Source organism: Haliotis asinina, chromosome 6, assembly GCF_037392515.1.
Source record: "Haliotis asinina isolate JCU_RB_2024 chromosome 6, JCU_Hal_asi_v2, whole genome shotgun sequence".
NCBI classification, from domain to species: Eukaryota; Metazoa; Mollusca; class Gastropoda; order Lepetellida; family Haliotidae; genus Haliotis; species Haliotis asinina.
Window position 1 is genome coordinate 7,199,672 of NC_090285.1, and position 25,008 is coordinate 7,224,679.

General features: G+C 40.6%; 1 protein-coding gene across 1 annotated transcript in view; it reads left to right on the forward strand.

The window, feature by feature from the left end:
* The window catches only part of LOC137286199 (protocadherin Fat 4-like), a 34,680-nt gene extending 11,530 nt beyond the window's left edge, over positions 1–23,150 (forward strand). Inside the window, exons 6-26 of the mRNA XM_067817915.1 lie at positions 398–484; positions 1,063–1,158; positions 1,375–1,494; positions 1,631–1,729; positions 2,025–2,118; positions 3,725–3,837; positions 4,221–4,394; positions 6,379–6,513; positions 6,931–7,101; positions 8,067–8,236; positions 9,981–10,098; positions 10,478–10,542; positions 11,696–11,789; positions 12,378–12,509; positions 13,292–13,350; positions 13,499–13,634; positions 13,732–13,823; positions 14,702–14,776; positions 16,435–16,491; positions 17,231–17,404; positions 19,642–23,150. Of these exons, the coding sequence (XP_067674016.1) occupies positions 398–484; positions 1,063–1,158; positions 1,375–1,494; positions 1,631–1,729; positions 2,025–2,118; positions 3,725–3,837; positions 4,221–4,394; positions 6,379–6,513; positions 6,931–7,101; positions 8,067–8,236; positions 9,981–10,098; positions 10,478–10,542; positions 11,696–11,789; positions 12,378–12,509; positions 13,292–13,350; positions 13,499–13,634; positions 13,732–13,823; positions 14,702–14,776; positions 16,435–16,491; positions 17,231–17,404; positions 19,642–20,647 (3,267 nt within the window). The 3' untranslated portion in view covers positions 20,648–23,150. The remainder of the gene's footprint in view (positions 1–397; positions 485–1,062; positions 1,159–1,374; positions 1,495–1,630; positions 1,730–2,024; positions 2,119–3,724; positions 3,838–4,220; positions 4,395–6,378; positions 6,514–6,930; positions 7,102–8,066; positions 8,237–9,980; positions 10,099–10,477; positions 10,543–11,695; positions 11,790–12,377; positions 12,510–13,291; positions 13,351–13,498; positions 13,635–13,731; positions 13,824–14,701; positions 14,777–16,434; positions 16,492–17,230; positions 17,405–19,641) is intronic.
* Positions 23,151–25,008: the final 1,858 nt, after the last annotated feature.

Consider the following 25,008-nt stretch of genomic DNA (forward strand, 5'->3'; position numbering starts at 1 on the left):
CAGTGCCCTGACGTCAAAATCCGGATGGCGTCACAATGTTGTGAAATCGCTGCACTGCAGGTCTAATGGCAGTACCGTCCCTATATGTACATATTTCAGTGAAAACTAATCAAGAGCATGTTTTTAATGATAGATAGAATCTCACCCTTGTGACCTCTGATATGATATCAAATATATCAACACTCGTTTAAATGTGAAAATATTTTCTGCAAGGACAGGGTATACATAACTCTACCAACTTGAGGTAATATATTTGATTTGAAAAAAAACACTCGGTGGGGGGTTCCCTTTATAATATTCTGGAGAAAATCTTTTGTTGCGTGTACCGTACCGTAACTTGTCACACTTTTGGGAACTGACAAGCTATGCAGTTTCAGTGGTATTTTGCCTCTTTCAGCCAGTAGATTTCAGAGTCCAATTGAAAGCAGTTGACAGATATCCTCCACAGTTTCCTCAAGCAGAATTCATTCGTAATATATCTGAGGTAAGAGTTCTCTACACTAACAATGTTGTCAGCAGGTGGGCATGTTTCACGTTGTAGGTGTATAACTTAGTTATAGCACTCTTGTAATGGTTTATATTTGTTGATAAAAAAGGTCTCTGTTGACTTTATCATATGCTGGATCATAATTTCGACTGAACTTTAAGGGCTTGCCACGATGCATGTGTCAAATTATACAGATGTTATATTGTCCTGTGGTAAAGCAAAACACCACAACCCATGTCCGTATCCTTTTTGCATTAAAATTTCATAACATCAAATAATGCACAGTTACTATATTTAAGTAACATGTTTTCATTACATTTTAGTCGTTTCTATATGTAGAAATGTTGGAAGCACAGTAAATAAAACAGATGAGGTCTAACATATGCTATATTATGGAATGCACTTTCTTTGTAAAGTACAGTAAGTGTACTCTAATTGCTAGGAAAATATAACATATGTTATATTTGATCACTTTCTAAATGGTATTTCGCAATAACAGATGAGGTCTAATCTATTGGAGTTTTATTACTTACATCTCAGGTAATTCATATCATTACTGTGTTCTATTTCAACAGTCAGCTGCAAATGGGACGGAAGTTATTGATTTCAGTAGCAGTGGAGAAGCTGTAGACATGGACTGCGCACAGAATTCTCTGTACTATTTAATGGATGTAAGTTGGTAACTCGATACGCAATGAAAGCATTCACATGAAATATATTTTCAAGCATCTATTCGAAGTGACACTGTGCAAAACCCCACTCTATCATAAAATCTCACTCAGTTTTCCAACATTTTAACATTTACAAACATTTAAAACACATATCTGATATGCATGACAATATTCATGAAAGGTTCTTATGTATATTTGCCTTTATTTAACTTCCAGTCACACCCGTATGTGACGATAGGCAATGCACTAGCAGGAACGGTGTTCACAATTACCACTTTTGATTACGAGAGCGGACAACACAACTTCTCCGTGCCCATTAATGCGAGCTCCGACGGGGTAAGTGAAATCGTTATAAGAGACATATATATTCAAACTGTTCGTCAGATGATTATAAAATACATGTACCCCTTCATAGATGAGTTAAGATACTACCCTTTTAAAAATTCCAATTTTCTTCTTTTTTTGTTGTCAGAAAATTGGAACTACAACATTAACGGTCAATATTATGGACGTTGACGACGAGGATCCCACCTTCACACACGATACTTTCATCCTTGAAGTAGAGGAAGAGGTGTTTGTTAACTCTTGTAACTCCTATCCAAACTGAAAGTTCATGTTTCCCTACATTTTTAAGAGTATGCAACTGTGTGGGTTGCATCAGATATTTGATGTTGCATGACGTGTGCGTAAGTCTTTGGAAGCTACCCGGATGTTTTGCAGGTGTTCGTGTTATTATTGAATAAACAACGAATGTTTGTTAAATTTCTGAAATCTCATTTTTCGAGGATATGGTTCAGATTTACCATTCCAGTTAATATTAAGAACAATTTTTACCTTGATGTCACTGTTAAATTTCCCCATGACAGAAAACCTATGATCAGTCGATGGCCTCAACCCCACCTGTCCATGCCTTCGACCAGGACCTTGGTATCAATACACCTCTTGCATACAAAATCCGCAGTAAGTACACAATATAGCAGTGTACAGGACACAACCCTGTGCACTTAAATGAACCCACGAATCGGTTTGTAAATGACCAGATGGTGGCCACACCTTGTTGTTGCTATATATTAAAAGAAGTAGGAATATTGGATTTACGAGATGCAACGGGCAGTAAACTTGGACAAAGTACTGTGACTGTGTGTCCCAGTCCAACGGTGAACATGTACTTGAAAATGGACACTTCTCGTGGCTTCAAGAGTTGTATGATCCCCTGGAAATTGACATTGATAATATATCATGTGCCGCTGAACTTGACATGCTATGGTCGAAGGAAAAACGAAGAAGCGCTTTTTGAGCATTCACGTGGGATGGAGCATAGCGCTATATCAATACCCATATAATAATAGCAAAGTGTAGTGTTATGGTTCGTACCTTGTGATTTCGGTGCTGTGACGTTTAACCTACATGGTGAGTAATTACATTTATCGTGAAACAGGACAAAGATTTTGTGAGTGTCGTATCTCCGAAATAAAGTAAGCTATCAACTAACAGTTTCGGGTTAAATATGCCCGTAAAGAGGGTGTGGGTTGGTGTGGATGGCATCTCCTGCGATATGAGGAACGCGACACTTCTTCAAAACGAAAGTGGAGCGGTTGGGTAACCCACTGGTTAAAGCGTTCGCCTGTCACGCCGAAAGCCTGGGTTCGATACCCCACAAGGGTATAATGCGTGAAAACCATTCCTGGTGTTCCTCCATCGGGGAAGTGCTGGAGTATTCTAAACGCACTGACTCATTAGGAATGTTTTATCTATGTTGGTGTAAGAATACACCCCAAAACGTCGTGTTAATGAGAGAACGTGACATCCACACCCACTTCTCCACCTCCTTTGTTGGAGCATTTAGCCCGAGAAATTGTACTAATAACCTGTTTCACAGGTCGGTGTTGCGACACTCACATAAGTCCCCTTTATACTGATCACGTTTAAACGCCATTTCTAGAGTAAATACACTCTTGATTGACCGTAGGTGAACATGTACTACCCATCAAGAGTTTAGCCTCACTAGGATAAATGTAGCTGTACTTGAGCTGATCTAAACTAGATTTTGCTAAATATACTGTATATTTTATACTGTTTCAAGGTACTGTTTACACATGAACTGGTGTATTAGTTTTACACCCCACTCAGCAATATTCAGGCTGAATGGCAGGGGTCCGTAAATAATCGAGTCTGGACCAGACACTTCTGTGATCAACCGCAGGAGCATCGACATGTTCAATCCGATGACGTGTCAACCAAATCAGCGAGCCAGATCACTCGATCTCGTTAGTCGCTTCTTATGACAAGCCTGGGATACTGAAAATCATTATTCTAACCTAGACCTTCACGGGTAATCAGAATTATTGCTTGGTGTGACATACACAGAATACATACCACAGGGACAAGAGTTTCATACGGATGACGGTAGACCTTAAATATAACACTAGGTCCCTCTGACAATTTGGGCTTACACACTGAACAACACACATGGTCGATGATAACACGTTGTTTCAGTTTTAATAGCTGCAACCAAAACAACGAGTAAGTGTGGTTCTTTTACGTACATCATCCCTGTATGTTTAAGGACCTTCTGTACCGCCACTGGATAATCTGACCATCGCCAATGATACCGGACTACTGTCGCTCAACCAGACGCTGGACAGAGAAAAGCATCCAACATACAAAGTCATACTTGAAGTAAGTCTGTTGAAAGCAGTTGGGACATTAGACAGTCAGACATAGATACGCTGTCAAAGGCAACAGTTGTAATCTTAGTGCAGCGGAGATACAACATGATATCACGGCACTCTTGACAGAGTTATACTTGTCTACTTGGTCAGGTTCAGTGTGTATACTCTGGTATAGCTACCACCAGTTGATGTAGACAAAGTAACAGTGTCGATGGCTGACGTGACATTAGGTTGAAATTAAATTATATAATAATATTATACGAGCTCGCCAATAAACAATACATGCCCTGTGTTACACCGTTATATACTTTCGATTTACTGCATCGAAGTGCGGTTAGTTTTAAAACTGAGTAAGAAAATCGTTGGTTAAATATGATTACTATGTTTCAGACATATCAACTTGATAACGTACGACGTACTGCCACAGCAACTCTGTCCATTCTGGTTCAAGACATAAATGACAACCGCCCTTTATTTAACCCGAAAACCTACACGGCATCTATCCAGGAACATTCAGTCGAGGGTAGCAACATCGTCAAAGTCACAGCTGTGGATATTGATGAGGTAGGCCTGGGGACATGATGTAGTCGTGGTTTAAAAAAAGGTCACAGAGGGTGGTTTGTTTGACCGTTAACGCGTTATGCACCTGGGCCCACTTGCACAAAGCAATCTTAGCGCTACGACTGTCTTAAGCCTATGTTGAAGAATGGGACTTACAATCATTGTAGCGCTAAGATCGCTTTGTGCAAGTCAGCCCTGGGGTCAGTGATGTAAGCGTGGTGTAACAAATGGTCCCAGAGGATGGTTCGTTTGACCGTTATGCATCTAGGGACAGTAAGAAATGATGTTTGATTGTAGAAAGAGGAAAACAAACCTCAGGAGCATGATCACATGAGTCACAGTCCTGTTACAATTGTGTCTAAAATCAGCATATGCAGTCTAAATATATATTAAAATATAAGTATACAATTACTGACGATAAACTGAATTGGAATAGAAATACTGAAATTCAAGAAGTGCCACCAGATACTATATTTTGTCAGGAAATTACGATCTTTTGATGTTCACGTGAAATTGATGAAATTTTTCTACGTGTCCCTTTTACAAGGTTTTGGTTGCCTTTGCATGCAATGTTGGTACAGTTCTTTTGATCTTCAAAACAACAATAACAACAACAACAAAACTTGTAACAATTGTGACAAATAGTTTAAAAATTGAAAAACTTTTGGACCTGCGTCCATAAATGATGACAAAATGTTATCTCATTTCAGATTCGTCACTTGTGCTAATATTGTGTGAATATTCACTTTGATAGGTCAAACTTAACAAGCAAATCTTTTGTCCCTTGTAGAATTACAATTCTAAACAAAACCTCTAAGAAGTAATGTTTGATGTTTATAAATATATACATGTAATTTGATAAACGTTGATACGTATGTAAATTTGTTAGTTAGTGTATGTGTTTTATAGGAATACAGAAAGGTGTGTATTGTGCGTGTGATCATGAATGGGTGTATTACATATTTTACGGTATCGTGTCATGCTCTTTTTTGATGTAAAAGGAATTCCCTTCGGGATAAAAAGTGTTATCTTTCCTACTCTTATCTAATGTAGGTTTGATTTGATATATTTGATATTTGATAGCTATGGACACTAATCTAGGTGTGGTTTGATGGACAATAATGTGAGTGTTTTGATGGACCGTTATACACCTGTGGATAGTGATGTAGGCGTGGTTTGATGGACCATTATGCATCTATGGGCAGTGATGTAGGCGTGGTTTGAAATACCGTTATGACTGTGGACAATGATGTAAGCGCTCTTTGATGGAACATTATGCATCTATGGACACTAATGTAAACGTGGTTTGATGGACCATTATGGATCTATGGACAGTGATCGATGTAGGCGTGATTTGATGGACCGTTATGTATCTATGGACAGTGATGTCGGCGTTCGTTGGATGGACCGTTGTGAATGTGAGGAGAGTACTGTAGGTGTGGTTTGATGGACCATTATGAATGTGTGACAGTGATGTATTCGTGGGTGAATGGACATTTAGGGACTTGTGGAGACTGTAGACGTGGTTGGGGGAGCGATTAGGAAGTTTCGGCGGTATAGTAAAGGGTGGATGAGGACTGTGGGTGGTGTAGGTATATTGTCTATGAGAATGTATGGTTGCTATACAATCAAGGCACTTCATATACGGTAGTTTCTTTTTTCTTTTGTGATGAGGCGTTTTTGGTTTAGACTGGTATAGATGCCGTTGTAAAGCAGGTTTGGTGCTGTCGGCCTTTTCATTGCTATGTGAGACTTGATTTGACGGAAGTCTTTAGGATATTATGGGTGAGTGAGTTTAGTTTCACGCCGCAATACCAGCAATACCACAGCGGCGGACACCAGAAATGGGCTTCACACCTTGTACCTATGTGGGGGATCGAATCCAGGTCTTAGAACGGTTTCACCACAAGACTACCCCATCGCTCTTTGTTAATATGAATAATGTATGGATACAATCATCTGATGCTTGCTTTGTTGCATGCTGCAGGGCCAAAATAGCACGTTCAACTACACGCTTGTTCCTGAGAGCGACATATTTAAGATTGACCCCCAGACCGGGTACATTCAGGTCCGGAACTCCACCATCCTCGACCGGGAGACTCAGGAGACCTTCACTGTCACTGTCAGTATTCATAAGTACCTACATTCTTGATTGTCAATACTCAGCATAACCTGTTAGTAGGATTTCCGGTACGGTCATGGATTGAATGACATATGCATCGGGCAAGAGATACGCAAGACGCAGAATTAACTGCGACTTCTGTCTGAAGAATGTTCTTCCTGTCAATATTTATCCGGAAGTAATTTAACAATCATTGTAAGCTTCGTGAATCCTATTTGAAACAGTTTACATATGTTTTAATGGTATATTCATTTCAGCACGAGCTAACACATGCTATTTCTGTGGTGTAATGAGACCTTAAGGATTAGTATGTGTTGATGGATGTGTTGACATCAGTAAAACGTTCAGGGCTGAAGTACCTGCCACGAAAATGTTGCGACAGGTAGGAAACTAGTTTCATCTGCATGCACACGACAGGTTAACACCACTGAGCTGATGCCTCCAGCGCCTGAGAGTCTCACGTGCATGGGGAACTGCACTGCCGATGTTACGATCACCCTGCTGGACATCAATGACCACAGTCCCGTGTTTGTCAACACACCTTACAGTTTCTCGTCGAGTAATGCAGCTGGCGAACTCATTGGAACTGTAAGCATTGTAGGGCTCTGTTAACCTTTGACATTCACACACGCACACGCACACGCACACGCACACACACGGACACACATTTTGTCATATTTTATATATCATCATATGAACTAAAAGCACCAGAAAGAGTCCCTTAAGGAAAATTAATATTTATCAATTTTTTATACTTTATAGTAAAAACAACCAAGTGCATTAAATCAAACAAGTATCTAACACAAACACATTAAATTTACAGAGGGACGATTCACAGGGGAGTCAAATGTTTCACAATATACACCACAGAGTTTGAAATTTGTTGTTGAGTTCAGTGTACACACCAGGATGCCCTTGTGTGTCCTCGAGAGTTAATGAACCCATAAACACGACATCTCACTGACGTTATGGTCCGTCGTATGACGTCACTGCGAATGTTCTGCCATTCCTGTGATAATGCCTTTCCTGAGGGGTCTTGACCATTGGTCTGCCAGTTCTCGTTTATCCAAGGTCGTACTTGTCTGTTGAAAATGTTCCATTAATCTCTTAATAGTTTTGCGGTACCATGTAAACGTCCAGATAACATTGGTGTGGAACATGCTCATATCAGTCATGCCCCTCACTCTTTCTCTCTGTTCACGGCTTAGGCTGGGCATTTTTAATGTGTTTTCCAGTCTCCTAAAGTCATTGGGGTTGCATTCTCAACTGTTTGGTTTCTGAGTGTGAATTTTGTGTGTTTGGATAATTATGAAAAAGCACGCATTTCTGTCTATTCACAAAGTGCACGAAATTTCAAATTATAGGTAACTTTTGATTTGACCCACATTTGAGATACGTTTTGTTGCATAGAATATGTTCAGTTTTGTTCGGTCACTTCCATTGAAATGTTAATTTCAAAATTTTAATATTACACTATTCTTTGGCATTTAGTTTACTCTTGAACAGTTCTGTTCTTCCGCCATGAATTAATAACTGTTGGTTTTCCTTTCGAGGTTACCGCCACTGACGAGGACATCGCTGACAACGGGCGTGTCACGTACTCCATCTCTCATAACTACTTTTCCGTTAACGAAACAACGGGCAGCATCACTCAAGACAACCCAGTAGCCAGTCAGCGGGAGGATGTGTTTCTGGTGCAGGCATGTGATAATGGGCAATCCAGGTAACCTTCAGCGACCACATGGTGTCATCACTAAAGTACTGTCGGAAATAGAAAAAAAAGCTTTCAGGCTGTGACGCTGTATCCCTAACACTGACACAACTGCAAATAGGATATGTCGTAATAACTCACTTGGGCCTAACTGGACATTCAGTTGGATGCATAAGAGGTTATCCAGAAAAGCACATGTTCTCGTAAAATCGGGAAAAACTAGGACCAGCTGCTGACAACTATATATCAGACTATAGATGGCAATTAGGTCGCTCAGCCATAGAATACATTTCTTGCTGGGAGGCGAGTTGTCACCGTCTAAGATGGTGTGGAGTTTTGGTATGCCATCGACACAGTCGTGCACTGGTTGTGTCTGTCCTGGTGTACCTGGCAGTCTGCGAGTATGATTCGCAATTTGCCGGCTGCAGCTCGTAGAAGGTGTAGCCCGATCGCTCCAGGATTTGTTTCTCTCGGTCGGAAAGGAAAACAGGACTTACCTAGCAGGGAAGTTGTCTTTGTTTGTAGCCCACCTCGGATTCCCTTATATCTGGCTTGCGATATGTGATATTTCCCCTTCACGTCCCGAAGGGACAAACGACGCGATCGGAACTCGGCATAGGCTCCCCGCGGTAGTTTGGGTCCTGTCATTTTGGTTATTCCATTTACCTACAATATCTCTAACTGGGTTGCATTTTTGTCTACATTTCTGCTAGACGATAAAAGTGTGACTCAAATGAGAGCCAGAGTTACTGCACCTCTGGTTTTCCCTGCAAATTTGCAGGCGATTTGGCTTTGCGGTTCAGACCCCCCATTCTAGATCTGTATATTACTCTCTATCCCCGAGCCCGACCCCAACCGTCTTCTGCTACACCCGTCCTAGTAGAACTTTTGAGACGACCCCTCCTACCTGTTTCTTTTTATCGTGATAGTGAGACTCCATGGTAGCTACATCTTAAATACTTACCTAATGAAAGTTATTATTTGTTATGTCAGCTATCGTTTATAATGAAGTTACTGTCAGTACTACTTTCAAAATTGGCATATAGAAACTGTCCTTTGTAACTGAATATCATCGCACACTAATTTGCATAAAACCATGGTCTGTTCCAAAGAAATCACCTGAACTTTGAAAAAGTCTGCACTGCATATCTCTGCACTAATCTCTCCTCGGTAAAGTCATTTTTATAACGGTTCCTATCTCCCGACCACTGGAACGATAATGAGGTCAAACCCAGTTTAACAGATATTGCACACTTTCACATACCAACTACATACACTGTAGCGATAAATGTGAAAAAACGTCAGTAGATTCCTATTTCCAACATTACTTCAGCATAGCTAGCTAGACTGCCCTCCACACATATTGTTTCTGTGTTTTTATCTAAAGTCCGATCAGAATTTTCATTTCGTCTTTAAACAATTAAGGTTTCTTACCTCAAGTTTTTTTCTCACTTTGAAAAGTTTATCCTCAGGTAACAAAACCCAAAAATTTCACCCTTGCACATTCAGCTTGATCTTTCTTCACCCACATTTGTTGAAACAATATTCCCGAGGTACTAGTAGTTTACAAATCATAAAATAAAATTCACAATTTACGTAAACATGTAGACTAGATGCTTATATGAGTAGTATTATTGTTACGACTGGCGGTATCGTAAATTGCAAAGATCGTGCGAGTATATTTCCTTAACAACAGTGTTGATGTTTTTGTTTCAGTAACACCTATCTATATCTCGTATTGTCCCTTCTATCGCAGACGCTGCAGCAACGAGCTTGTAACAATAACGTTCCCCGACCAAAACGTCACATCCACCAGGAGGACTGTCAACGTTACAGAAAACGTCCCCATTGGCACTGTAGTCTATACAGTACCGGTACGTCAGCCAATCATGATACTCCTGGGTGTTTGTGAAAGGAAATGTTGAAATTGTTGTCCATGACGTCGATGACGACGACGACAACGATGATGATGATGATGATGATGATGATGATGATGATGATGACCATGTGGAATGGGGTCTATCACTGCTATATAGGCGTTTGTCCGGACTGGGGAGGACACGCAGTCACAAAGACGAATGCTCGCACGTAGACAAACGTTCACACTTACTCGTTGTCATATAACTGTAGTGACCCTGGAGATTCTATCTTACTTCGATCACCTTTCCTCTCTTGAACCTTTATTGTATTGTTGCAGTTCCCTGATCCTCAGGCGAATTAGACCTTGATTTTAAAACTCACTTCCCTTTACAGATCGCCTACAACGGGTATCGCCTGCAACTCACCTCTCACATGGATACCTTCAAGGTCGTGGGACAGTGAGTGTTGTATACATATTTACTTGAAGTCTTGTTGATATGGCACGGTAGGTATGGCAACAACAGTCTGCGGACTTTTACCGTCATTCCATCTTGACATCTTTTATGGAAGGTTACTGACGACTCAACCTGGTATTAACAGACATCACTGCATCACAGGAATGCATATCGTAATGTTGGTAAATCCTACCATTCATCAAACTCACCTGTGAAGATACCAGTAAAAATGCAACAACAGATGACTGATGTAACGCCAGCTGCTCTTGCATGGCCAACCCGTGAAGATCCGGGCTAGTACTGGTCTTCAGCAACCCATGCTTGTCGTAAGAGGTGACTAGCAGGATCTGGTGGTCATACTTGCTGGGCTTGCGGACTTTGAACAGGGAATTGTCTGGTTCAGACTCGATTATTTACAAACCGCCGCTATATGGCTGGAAAATTGCTGAGTGCGGCGTAAAACAACAAACAGATGTGTCAGACTTTCGATTTTAAACAAGACACATGTCTTAATGTAGGTCGGTAAGAATGTGTATTCATGGACATTGTTTTGATTCTGAGAAGCCCAAAGAACACCATTGGTGAACGGTACTAACAAAAAGTATATATTTACACATTTGAGTTCTACTGAAAAACAAACTGAGTGAGAATGTATCGTGTATAAACTATGAGCCACACAACCCACATTTAGGTGTATAGCAGCTATTAAGTCTCTAAACGTATCACAAAGAAACAATGTTTGGTCGGTTTACGGATCGTTTGAACCTACACAAACAATTACATCTATCTGGATGAGTCTAATTATAAATATAAACAATATAAACACATAATATAAACATAACTGGCAATTACTGGTGAATATTTAACTTGGCTGGACAATACGACACATGTGTCAGTTATAAATTGTCCTATTAATGTACCTTTGGGAACTGTTTCCTCTACATGAACCATACGTGTTCTGGCATGGTTTTACAAATCTACATGAAACTATAGGTATGAGTAGAAATGTTCGCGATACAATACAGCATGGGATTTGGTAATCATACACCTTGCAGAAGAATGAAAGATGGTTTTTTATGTATGTTCTCATGAATATTTGATAGAATTAAATAACCAGCTAACAGATTCAGTTGTATAGTGTGGTTGCTTCCATCAGGGACAGTGTCTCTCAAGTAGTGACAGCCGCTGACATCGACCGCGAGAACACCACCAGCTACACCCTCGTCATCGACGTCAAGAAAGGAAGTACGGTATGTTGCTGGGACTTGCATGGGACTTTCAAATGTAGTGAATGTTTAATTATATTCTATAAACATAGTTGATTCGACATTTTGGTGTGTCGGGGTGTGGGGTAGCGGATTTTGTGTGTCGACTGCGGTTTTTCTCCCCTATCAGATTCAAAACCAGTTGTTTTTTTCCAAATTGAAATATATGGCAATTATTATTTCAAACAATAAACTAGGAACTAGGAAATATTTTTCCTCTGACTGCTTCATGCAGTTTCAACAATCTAACAGCACTGTTATTGTTTTCAAGCAATATATTTTGGTCACTGTTTATACCATTAAATTCCAAGCGCAATCATCACCACCCCCACCCCACCCCCAGTCCCCACCTTCAAAGTTTTATTATACCTAATTGGCGGTCCTAATGTGGTGTTGCCGTTCTTCACATCACATAAGTATATATTGTCAGTAACACCCTTAATATAGTTTTATTTATGAAATATGCGTAATTAACATGTCATCCACATGATTTAGATTGCCTTGCCTGACAATGTACAGTGCATGTACCGATGTTCCTAGACCGAAGTAAAGGCTTGGAACCTCTCCTTTCAGACTGAAGCCAATATCACGCTCCACGTCGTTGTCCTTGACGTGAACGACAACGCCCCAATATTCAACATGTCAGACTACACTTTCAGCGTCTCCGTCGACGCTAAAATTGGAGATGTCTTAGGCAGTGTTACCGTAAGTGATCTGAGGTTCTGATGCGGCATGGGTACTATTATAAAAGACGTAAAGCTGACATATTTTCCTGCCAGCTCTAGTTTAACATTCTGGTGTTTAACTGTAACAGTTTGTAAAACTCCTGTAAAACACATTTTCCTCACATTTTTGGTCTTGCTGTTCCAGCGGCTTAATAGCGGTGACAGTGTTTGTTCTGGTAGTAGGGTTAGTCTTAGTAGTAGAGTAAGTTTGTGTTGAGTATTAGTATTAGGCAAAAAAAAGTGAAATGTTTCTCGGGCACCGGCGCTTCACTTCTTATTGCCATTTAAATAAGACAATTTTGTCTTGGCCGCGTCCCAGTCATCCATTTTGTCCTCTATAAGAATTAGTGTCTGTAAGAACGAGTGTGACTGAATCTACAACACATTAACACTTGCTAAGCTTCCCAAGCTGTATTTCTGAGAGAGAGAAAATGTGTTCCTTCCTGGTCACTTTTTTGCTATAATTATTCGTATGTAAGTCCTATCGCCCTCGTCACCTTTGAAAATGAATGTGCCCGAGAAACATTTATTATTTTTTTATTCTGCCTTAGTATTAGTACTAGTATTAGTAGTAGTTTAGTACTGTTAGTAGTAGAGGTAGTAGTAGTCGTAGTAGAGGTAGTAGCAGTAGAAGAAGAAGATTCAGTGGTCATAGCAACTGGCCTAAACAACTGCCCTTTGGAGAATGAACAAAATTTGTGATGAATATAACTTCATAGAAAATGTAACATAACTGCATGTGGTTATCTCCCCTACTTCCAGGCGTACGACCTTGATGAGGGCAGTAATGGAGTAGTGACCTACAGCATCCAGGGTACAGAGTAGGTGTCACTTACTAATACTAACTATATGCTAATAATATTAATATATTTTTCATAAAATACATTATCACGACGCAGGTAGCGTGTATCTGGATATCTGCAGTATCTCCTTGTGGGATGTAATGTTATGTTTTTGTTTGACTGGCAGATCTTCCAGGCGGTTTGACATCGAGGGCAACACAGGGAAAATAACGTTCAAAATTGTGCCAGAATCGCCAACCGAGGTGCTGGTTGTCGCCACGGACGGTGGAAATTTCCCGCTGAAGACGACAACAGCTGTCAAGGTGATTACACAGCCTAAAAACTATGTTTAATAGATGACGACGGTGTTCTTAGCCAGTGACAATGCTATGTCTATAGTTGCCATTGTTTGCCTTGTAGGTTGTTATTCAGGGGGCTCAGAATGCATACACCTTGTTCCACGCACCTGCTGGGAAGGAGGACATTGAGAAAGAAAAAGACTGGCTGGCGGGGTGAGTATGAAGTAGCAAGGGAGAAGAATGAGGATATGTAGATGGAAAGATAAATGAGTAAACGTCGAGGACATCACAGGGCTGGTTGTACCTTGTATCATGACAAACAAATATAATCGTTTCATATCTTACTGCAAAGCACGTTATTTGTTGCTCATATTGTGAAACGTAACCTTTGTCATATATATCGCATGTACACATATCACTTTTGTTTAGCAACCATTATTTCAGTATTTCGTCGTCTGAGACGTCCTTATGCAACTGAACCTTACGTCAGTGAACAAGGCCGTCACACATTTTACCGTGTTTTACTGCACACATGTACATGAAGAAAAAGGATGATCAAGACATTTTTACCCTCGAGCAAGTTTTACGATATGACTCCCTCTCGCTTGGGCAATGCACAATTTCGCCCTCGCATCGTGCAAGTCGTGTGATACACTTGTTCGTGTAAAATAATATACATATATATTCCAACTGGTTGCTGTAAAATATTCAGTATCATATTCCGATGTGAAATACAGCAGACACTGTCGAACTTCGATGTGTCGAATTTACTGTTGTCTCGAAGCGAAAAATTAGTCCCCGTAAAATATCTATCACACAATTCATTGTCACTCCATACTTACCCATCCGGTTGTTTGGAACATCGGATAACTCGAAGACGTTACGTACACCCCTGAACAACGATACAGCAGTGTTTGTTTCTACAATCGAAATAGGAGCAATGGGTGATCTAACCTCAAAGATTGATACAACATCTGGAAATAACATGAATCTCAACATGTTTCGCATTCAAAGCTAATGATTTAGCAAAGGAGGGCAGTGTAATCTAAAGCTATATTCAAGTAATGGTAGATATGTTATTTATTTTCAAGGCAAATATCTGCAATCCTGAACATAAGCGTCGGCATTGGTGACGTCCAGAGCGTGGATGTAGATAACGGGGCAAGGTAAGTTAGCTACCTTCTGATCGTCGCCATAGGGGTACTTTCGCTCATTGGAATCTTTACCATACTATGGACACTGGTCATAGTTAAAACGTAACCATACTCAGTAACAAAAGAAAGCAAATAACGTAAAATGTGATACAGATGTGAACAGAGACTCGGTGATTTGATGTGAACAGAGACTGCGTTTAAAAACATGCAAAACAGTGAATATGAATATAACCGGATGTAAATATTTCGTGACAATGCCAATTAGGCGATGTTAGAATGGTAACGTCACTTGAGAGACCTGGGAAGTGAATTTCAGCATTGAGTGTGTCTTGCATCAGCAGCCACTTCGGTATCATCAGAACACATAACTGACTTGGGTGCCGTTGTACAAAACAACCTTAGTGCTAAGACTACCTTAAGTCTATGCTAAGGTATGGGGGTTACGCTCACCTTAGCGCTAAGACTACCTAAAGTCTATGTTAAGGTGTGGGAGTTACGGTCACCTTAGCGCTAAGACTACCTTAAGTCTATGTTAAGGTGTGGGAGTTACGCTCACCTGAGCGCTAAGACTACCTAAAGTCCATGTTAAGGTATGGGAGTCACGGTCACCTTAGCGCTAAGACTACCTTAAGTCTGTGTTAAGGTGTGGGAGTTACGGTCACATTAGCGCTAAGACTACCTTAAGTCTATGTTAAGGTATGGGAGTTACGGTCACCTTAGTGCTAAGACTACCTTAAGTCTATGTTAAGATGTGGGAGTTACGGTCACCTTAGCGCTAAGATTACCTTAAGTATATGCTAAGGTGTGGGAGTTACGGTCACCTTAGCGCTAGGACTACCTTAAGTCTATGCTAAGGTGTGGGAGTTACGGTCACCTTAGCGCTAAGACTACCTTAAGTCTATGTTAAGGTATGGGAGTTACGGTCACCTTAGCGCTAAGACTACCTTAAGTCTATGCTAAGGTGTGGGAGTTACGCTCATCTTAGCGCTAAGAGTACCTTAAGTCTGTGCTAAGGTGTGGGAGTTACGCTCACCTTAGCGCTAAGACTACCTTAAGTCTATGCTAAGGTGTGGGAGTTACGGTCACCTTAGCGCTAAGACTACCTTAAATATATGCTAAGGTATGGGAGTTACGCTCTAAATATCTTTGTACTACAGCCTGACCATCGAACATACACCGCTTGGCCTTGATTTATGTCCTACTTAATGCTATTTCAAACATTTATCATAGTTGCGTTTTTTTCGGAATTCAGTATATTATTGACTGTGACATAGCACAACATGGTTATCACGTGTAGTGCCTGGTAATACAAGAGTTGGTTGTTTGACATCCCAATATTCTAACTACATGGCTGCGGTCAGTAAACAATCGAACCTGGACCAAACAATCCCGTAATCAGCAGCATGAGCATCGATCTACGCAAATGGGATGATAACGATATGTGTCAGACAAGCCAGCCAGTCAGACCATCCGATCCCGTTAGTCGCCTCTTACTAGCGTGTGTGGCTGGAGACCAGTTCTACTCCGGATATTCACGGGTTGGCAATGCAGGAGTAGCAATGTTCTGCAAGAGAACCTGACGCAACCAGTAACGAGTAACCAGTAACCTGCTACTAGTATCAATATCAGTCGCAACTATATAATGTGTTTTACTTCCCGCGTTGTTGCAGCTCCTACTTCCGACTGACTGCTAACGAGGCGACAGTCCACCGAGATGACCTCAGAGCGTGAGTATATCTGCCATACAGACCATATAACTGGGCTAGATAAACCGGATTAAATCTTCACACCTTGTTTACATAAATGTGTTTACCCGAACCCTGACATGTACATAGACGAAATTCCAGACCCTTTTAGAGGAGGTACATGTGTCTGAATCTAGATCAGTAGAAATAATAGTCAATCTTTTCAATGAAAACTATGTAATATTAAATACGGTAAATGAATGCAGCATCTTCAACATAGCCCTATACTGTTTAAGGTGGTACTATTCAGTTTGAAAATATCCAGCACATATTTCAACTTTATATTGAGACGTAATGTGCATGTTATTACTGTGATCATCAATAAAACTGATGTTAAAACGTAATGTGTTATTAATTCAATATTTCAGCAATATTAATATCAGTTCGTGGATACCAGAATGTACTTCTCACACTGTATCCAGGTTGGGAATCGAACCCGCATCTTAGGTGTGACGAGCGAACGCTTTAACTAGGCTACGCCACCGCCCCTTGTTTCTGTGAAGAACATCCATTGGTCAGTTAAGGCAGGGTCACTGGATCATGTTCCGTTTTTGCATATTGCCTTAATCGGTACATCCTGGGGAAGGTGGTCCAGCTGGAGAGGTGTCCCTGGACACTAACGTTATTCAATTCATACGTTCCTCATTGAGTTGAGCTTTGTTAAGACCATGCGTTTTCGAATTTTAATTGGTGTTATGACAACCGTGCGCTTGTTTTCCAGGAAAGTGAACAGCAACTACGACAGCCTATTGGCTCTGTTCTCCCGCTACCAGAACAACTCTGAAGAGGTCTTCACGACACCCTTCATCGGTCTCCTCGCCGCCGCTATTGCCGTCGCCGTTATCTCCGTCATCGTTATCGTCGCCATTGTTCATATCAACCGAAAACGTCAAAGGTAAGTATGCGACTAGGGAATGAACCACTGACAAGAAGGCTGTTAAAAATTACAGCGAAAAATACAAAACGAAAACAAACAATCATTTCCATCTACGACGTTTATCTGTTACAGATGTTTCCGTAGTCCACGTGTATATTTTAACGGTATCTCATAAACGTAATAACATTAGTATTAAATATATAGAGAGAGCGTCAGCGCAAATACTTGATTAACCTCAGTGATAAATTCACTGTAATAGACCTATACAGACCGTTCTTAATGAGGACTCACGAATATTCATGTCTGGACCCAAACGAGGCTAAACTTGGCAAGGACACATTCGCATAATGGCGACAAATCTCAATCAGTACTTCCTGGTTTCGAAGTGCCTTTGAACGCCACATTACGAAACTGTCCAGCAGTCTATGAAAATCGCGGAGAAATGGGAAAGGGCTACCAGTACTTTTCTGAAACATATCCGAGGATTGAAGAGCGAGTAATTACTGTTCTTCACGACACATCTCAATGAGTCATATGACATAGATATCTACTGTAGGTTCATGTTTACGATGTTGCGCAGCTGTTATGAAGGGTAGCTGCTCTTAAGTCACGATAGTGGAAATACTACTAGAGGAACACATTCTCGTTTACTTTATGAATATAGGAACAAAGCAAACGTATTTCGGGACCTGGATTCAAATAATCCATTTCCGCCTGGGAGTGGTGTTGTTATTTCTTGAAGGTGAGATGGTGAGGTGGTGAGGTGGTGGTGGTGGTGGTGTGTGTATGTACAGTTTGTATATTTCAAATAAGATCTAGACAATGTCATATGCCATAATAGTTACGCACTTACTATGAAGGCATTTCGACGATCTCTCCGTATTTTCGCTAACCACTGCTTTCATATGATCGTATCCTTGGGAGTATGGTGAAAAGATAACTTAGAATCTTAAATTCATGATTCCCCACACAAAGGCCCACAGCAGTAATCTTTCCTTTTCGAGATCGCCATTTTCAAGGTTGTCTAAGACTGGCTTTCGATTTAAACCACGAGGCCATGCATACTGGCTAAGAATGGTCTACAGGGCCTGTAAGTTGTGCGAGGCATTCCTTCCGGTATTAAACTGGTTGCCGGCACTCTTTCTGCGTGGCAACTTGCGATATGTGAGACGAGATCCAGCTTACTTCCGGTCAAAGATTTCCGGTGACAAGCTTTCGATACCACTTGCCTCTTTCCATAAGACCTGTTGGTTACGAATGGGTGACAAGCACGTATTCAAGAACCATTTCTAGTTCGAAATTGCGCGACCGTCATATATAACTTTACTGGACCGGATCAAGTGCACAACTGCCTGGCTGACACAGCGGTTGACTGTCGTAATAGCTGGCTATTTTGAGGATGATTAAATGGGAAGTATATTTGTTATTCCTGCAAGGATTATCGGTGCCTTACTGCTAAATGACAACCATTCGAGAAAGGTGTGAAACATTGTTTGTCACGGGAAGTGCTTTGGTCTGGCAAAGTGCCATGACATATTTACAGGTCCTATTCAAATTGCCTTTGCCAATAATGTCTAACAGGGCCTGGTTTGCCGACAATCACTGCTTTGAGTGGACAAAACAGGCGTATTTCATGCAGTGTTAGTACAGATTCAGAGCGACGGGGACCACACACAACACCGTTTGTAAAATTGTGAGGCATTGCACTCTATAATCATGAAGAATGGAATGACTGGATCTTCTGCTTAACAAAATGGATTAAAACATCAGGCAACCACAACTTTGTTGGAAAAAGAACGATTTCATGCTAATTCAATAAAGAGCTGACAGTCTAACAGAGAAGGGAATATTGAAACGATTTAAAAGCGACACATATATTTGGTATAATATAATAGACCTTGTCTACCAGGCAGTCGGTGATCACTCATGTACTGTGATATTGCCGTTTGAAGTGAACGATGTGTCATATTGGAGCCACATATTGCGGCAAGGCAAAATGTATTACTGTTCTCGAGCACCGCAGTCCTATGAGCTCAGTAATGTTTACATAACTTTAGAAGAGATAAATGAAATAATCGTGGTTTGGAATCCAATTCGCATTCATTGTGATTTTAGGTGTGCGTAGGTAAAAGGATGTGTAATGGAAGCAGCATGTGTACATCAGTGGAATGGTACAGTTGTACAACATACAATGTGGAATTGTTTTCAGTTGCATATAACGCCCATGCCGTTTATTACCTACGTGTATGTTCCAGAACCCATGAGCGTCTAGTGAGGAACCTGTCCAAACATGGCACCATCTATGAAACCCAAAACGTGGAAGAAGAAACCGTCGGGGATGGGCAGTCTGTCCACAGTCAGACTGGGTCCACTCAGGAGCTGCTGGAAGCGCCACAAAAATCCAACGGCGATGCTGTCGCAGTCGTCAACGAAGCCTTTGTCGAAGATGATAACAACAATGATAACAGGGCCGGAGACGAGAATCAGGATACGGTGACCCAGTACACTCACGTTGATGAGGAAGCAGAGAGGCCTGAGGTAACGGAGGGAGTGATAGTTGACTTCAGCACAGAGGAAGTCCCAGAAGCGGAACATGTGGAGACACAGAGTCATCCAAACCCTGACTATGGGGATGGCGAAGAGGAGATACTAAATCCAGACTATGCAGTAGTGGTGAAAGAGGTAGAACCAGAAACTCAAACTGCCGTTATGGCGATTGAAGATGAAGAACCGGATGATGATGTTGACCGACTCATGGATGATGAGAAGGACGAGGTTGTACCATCCCATGAGGCTGATCAGATTCTTGAACCTCATATGGAACCTTCTATTCCACCACCACCATTGGGCATACATGATGAAGATCCTCCGGACGAAGAGGATGAAGCTCCTGCGGACGTGTACAAGAATGAGGCTGTGGAAGATGATGCAGATAGCAGTGACGGATTTCCCCCTCCTCCACCGACTCCTCCTCGGGTTAGAAAATCTGATCCTGAAGATGAGGAACCTTACGAGGCACAAGATGAACCAGAGCCAGACTACGCGAAGAAAGTGAGATTCAGTGAAGTCCGAGTTCAGGTCATCCCCGACCCTAAGGACGAGGATGGCGTGGACTCTGACGTGGTTGGTGCAGGGACAGAGGGGGCAGAGACGGACGAGGAAGACCATACAACGAAAAGTGACCGCCCATTTGAGGAGATACAGAACCCAGCTGAAGACATCGATGAAGATGATGGCACATTTATAATGATTTCCTTGTGAAGACAACTGTGCTTAACAAGAGACGTTAACAGGAGTACTGTCGGAGGGATGACTTTTCTTCTGTCAACAATGAACTTCACAATTTTACATCAAATAATCATTTCACTATGACAGTACTTTGTGAATATCTCCATTTATACTAAAGTTGTTGAGTTTCCACGTATACCATGCAGAGCATTGGAGAATCAGTATTGCATTGAAGTATAGTCATTATCACACGCAAATACACTTCTTTGAACTGATGTGTAATATCTGGTAGACTGCCTGATTAGCACAATCATCAAGGACATCCAGAAGGATATTCATCAATAAATAAACCATCTCATCCCTAACTATACATCATGCCAAATTGATACGTTGCCAAAGAAGATGATACTCCGATTTTACAGTTGCGCCAGCACTGCAGATTCCATGCATCTAGGCATCTAAACTGTCCCATCGTCATCCAGATCAAGTTCCTGACTCCTTATTCAGACATTGTCATTGGTAGGTAAGGAAACGCACACGCACACGCACACGTACACGCACACATAAACATAAGGCGGTAGACAATTTGGGCAGTTTTATCGTACAATGTCTACTATGTGCTGTAGTTTGGACTGACAACCTGGTGCGTCATTGCTGTCATGGTTCAACCTGGCCACTGTCCATACAGACACCGTATAGAGTACGTCAGACACGATTGCCTCAAACCTCTTATAGCTCGAGTTGTATGCCCCCTTACCCTTCTATAGAACGGTGATCGACTTAATGTATTACAATTACGCTCAAAGCCCCAAACGAGATGTTCATACTTATCCTACATTTTCCCAGCCGCTTTCCACAATGCAATATATTTTACACGTTATGACTTTGATTATTCGGAACTCTAAATTTAGTGCGCTAACGAGTGAAGGATACGCTTATTGACACTCCATAGTCGCATCATATCAAACATTGTGACGATCAGGTGTTGACAAATCAATGTCACGTGAAGATAAATTGATTTCACATGCAATATATCGGTGTTTCTCCATAATGGATACCATCCTTAGCGTTATTTTTTCATTGCATTGAAACTGTATTAATTTTACGAATGATGTACATTTTCTGACATGATGTACACTATTCAAATGAAGTTAAAGAATATCCGGTCTTTTCATATGACTACAGTTAGTGTCATATTGCATACTTTGTCCATGACATTTAACTGTCATGTCATCTTTGAGTTCTTTTGAGTAGCATAGAACCTGCAGCCTGATTAACACCAGCATTGTGAGTTTTTTTGTGAAGTGCTCATTTCATCGGAGTTATATTGAGTTATTGTATCCATATAACATACAATATGTATCTAAATATTTACATGCTGTCACAGGACAAAAATACTTCCATTGTCCCCATGCTTTGTGGCTATCTATAGATGCCTCTGCACAAATGTATTCAGCATTTCATGAACTTGAATCTTGATTTTTCAAATGTCTACGTTTTCATGATTTCTGTTTACTGAATATATGCATTTCATAGGCGGTGCTCTGTGCATTAGATTAAGGACTGTCAGTCTGCTCAAGAGAGATAGTAAGGCAGGCATGGTGAAAACGTTCCCATCCACAACTGTTTCTGTTGGACTAATTAGCAACATCTAGGTTCCAAAAATAACATATTTCTCTGAAAAAAACCCCAACACACTTGAGAAATATACGTAAAAGGAGCTGCGACAGTTTCTTCTTTCTTGTAACTGCAATAATCATCATCAGTCCTGTCCTTGCAGTAATCTAGACTCGGGTTGTATTGACTTTTAGGGGCTTTCATGAATACATTTGTTTCAAGCGGAATCGGTTTATTATTGTGATGGGTGTGCTAGACCTTGAATATGCCAGTATTCAACGTTTTGTCTTTCATCAGGATTTTCATTTTTTTTATCATAACAGAAAGCAATCTGCCAAAGTGAGTTTTCCGTACTTTGCATGCTACATTTCCACTACACATTTACACAGAGGGACGTGCTTTTTTTGTTAAATGTATATATTTTAATTAGAGTATATGTTAGTACAAAAGCAAACAACGGCTAACCCAGGATCATTGCTAGAACATTGGAAGTGATTTGTATCCAAAGCATTTCCGAGAAGCACCAAAAGAATGGAGTCACTGGAAGTATATATTGAGTTGCCAGACTACATGTACATTCTTTATATTTTGTTAAATATTTGAAATAGAAATCAGACATCAGCGTATGCAAGTCGTGTGCCACAAATCCAAGAAACATGTCACTCGTTCCTTCCATCCTACAGTTAGACAATGTTTATTCGCCCAAATACTACGAGGCGGTAAGTCAGCTTATATTTAGTAATGTCATCTTAGTCTGTGAGAAAGATATTCAATGAGCATATTTTATTTATCCCTGGTATTATCTATACAGTGTATCAATATCGTTGATGTGATATGTATATATGCATTATATATTCAGACTCAAAATCGTTTAATTATATTTGTACATTCTTGTTGAATAAAACATTATTTTAAATTACATAAGCGTTATTACTTATGTGGAAATGTTTCCCCTAACCCATACTGATTGATAATCCTGATTTAGATAGAATGATATTTTATATTGATATAGCTGAACCACAGAATGAACTGTGTAATATTGTAATCTTTTGTTGTGGACATTATATGATGTCATAGAGATAAATCCACCAACACAATCACAGTCAATCCACCAAACAACCAGTCAGTCCATCAAAACAATCATAGTCAATCCACCAAAACAACCATAGTCAATCCGCAAAAAAACAGTAAATCCACCAAACAACCAGTCAATTCAACAAACACAACCATAGTCAATCCACCTAAACAATCACTGTCAATCCACCAAACAACCAGTTAATCCCTAAAAGCAATCAGTCAGTCCACCAAAACAATCACAGTCAATCCACGAAACAACCAGTCAGTCCACCAAACAACCATAGTCAATCCACCAACACAACCATACTTAATCCACCAACACAACCGTAGTTAATCCACCAAAGCAACAATAGCCAATCCACCAAAACAACCATACTCAATAAACTAAAACAATCACAATCAGTCCACCAAAACAACCATAGTTAATGCACCAAAACAATCAGAGTCAATTCACCAAAACAATCACTGTCAATCCACCAAAACAACCACAGTTAGTTGCACAAATTGTTCCGATGTGAGTGAGTGTGTTTAGTTTTACGCCGCAATATCATGGCAATATCACGTCCAGTGTTACCTGACATGAGCTTCGGGAATCGAACCCGGTTCCTCGGCGTAATGAGTGAACGCTTTAACCACTAGGCTACCCCACCACACTAGTGGAAATAACATAATATCACCTGGGGTCTGTGACCTTGGGCAATGAACAGACTTTTAGAGAATGTAATGATAAAATATTTGCAAAAAACGTCTGAAACTTTCTTGAAAAGATCACTAAAAGAATGCCCTATCCGGTGCAAAACTTGGCAGGAGAGTTGTCAGGGAGATCCCTTTCTCTGGAAGATAAACCATGATTTAAAGACCAACCAGTGTCTTTCTGAGCGACAAACTGCTTGTCGTGTAAACTTCATTTTCCCAGTAAAGATCATTATCACAGAAAAGTCGTCACTAAAAAAAGTATGACCTTGGCCGGCTGCAAATGTTGTTACTCTTAATTATGAACGTACCCTTCATAACATGTCTCCCAAAATACAGGTTCTGTTTGAAGCTGGTCCATAAAGGATCTTACTGCCATTGTTGACCACTCTCAGTCAAAACAATGTCTGGATATAGATGTATTTAAAATCCTGTGTTTGGGGATGTCGTGGACTCCGTTTTCTGACCTGAGCTTGTGACAAATGCCAATGGCAAGTGAATTATGGTCAGATGTTTATGACACAGTTGGAATCGGATCGTGGAGACTTTTTATAATTACAAAAATGGGTTGAACTCCCTAATGACTTGAGTCCGTCAGGCTTCATTTGAAATTCGCCCAAATATAGAAGCCCATGCCGGAACCAACTTTGACAGGAACGGCATTATAACATTTGTTGATTTTACAGAGTAATGAAAAGGACGTCGACGAATCGTGGATAAAATGCACCCATGGTTGGGAAGGATGCTATATAATTATTTTAATTTCTAAAGCTTCAGTCTTTCTCTGTAATGCTCAAAACGTATCAGCCACGTCTGGAACATTTCAGGTGAGATATTCCAACTTGTGAAGATCGATGTTTATGATGTCAATCACTAGATTGTTAGGTCCAGACTCGATTATTTACAGACCACTGTCGCAAAGTAACGATATTGCTGAGTGATGCGTTAAAGAATAAACCATCACTTACACGCATGCCCTTGATTCAAATCAACGTAACATTATGCAA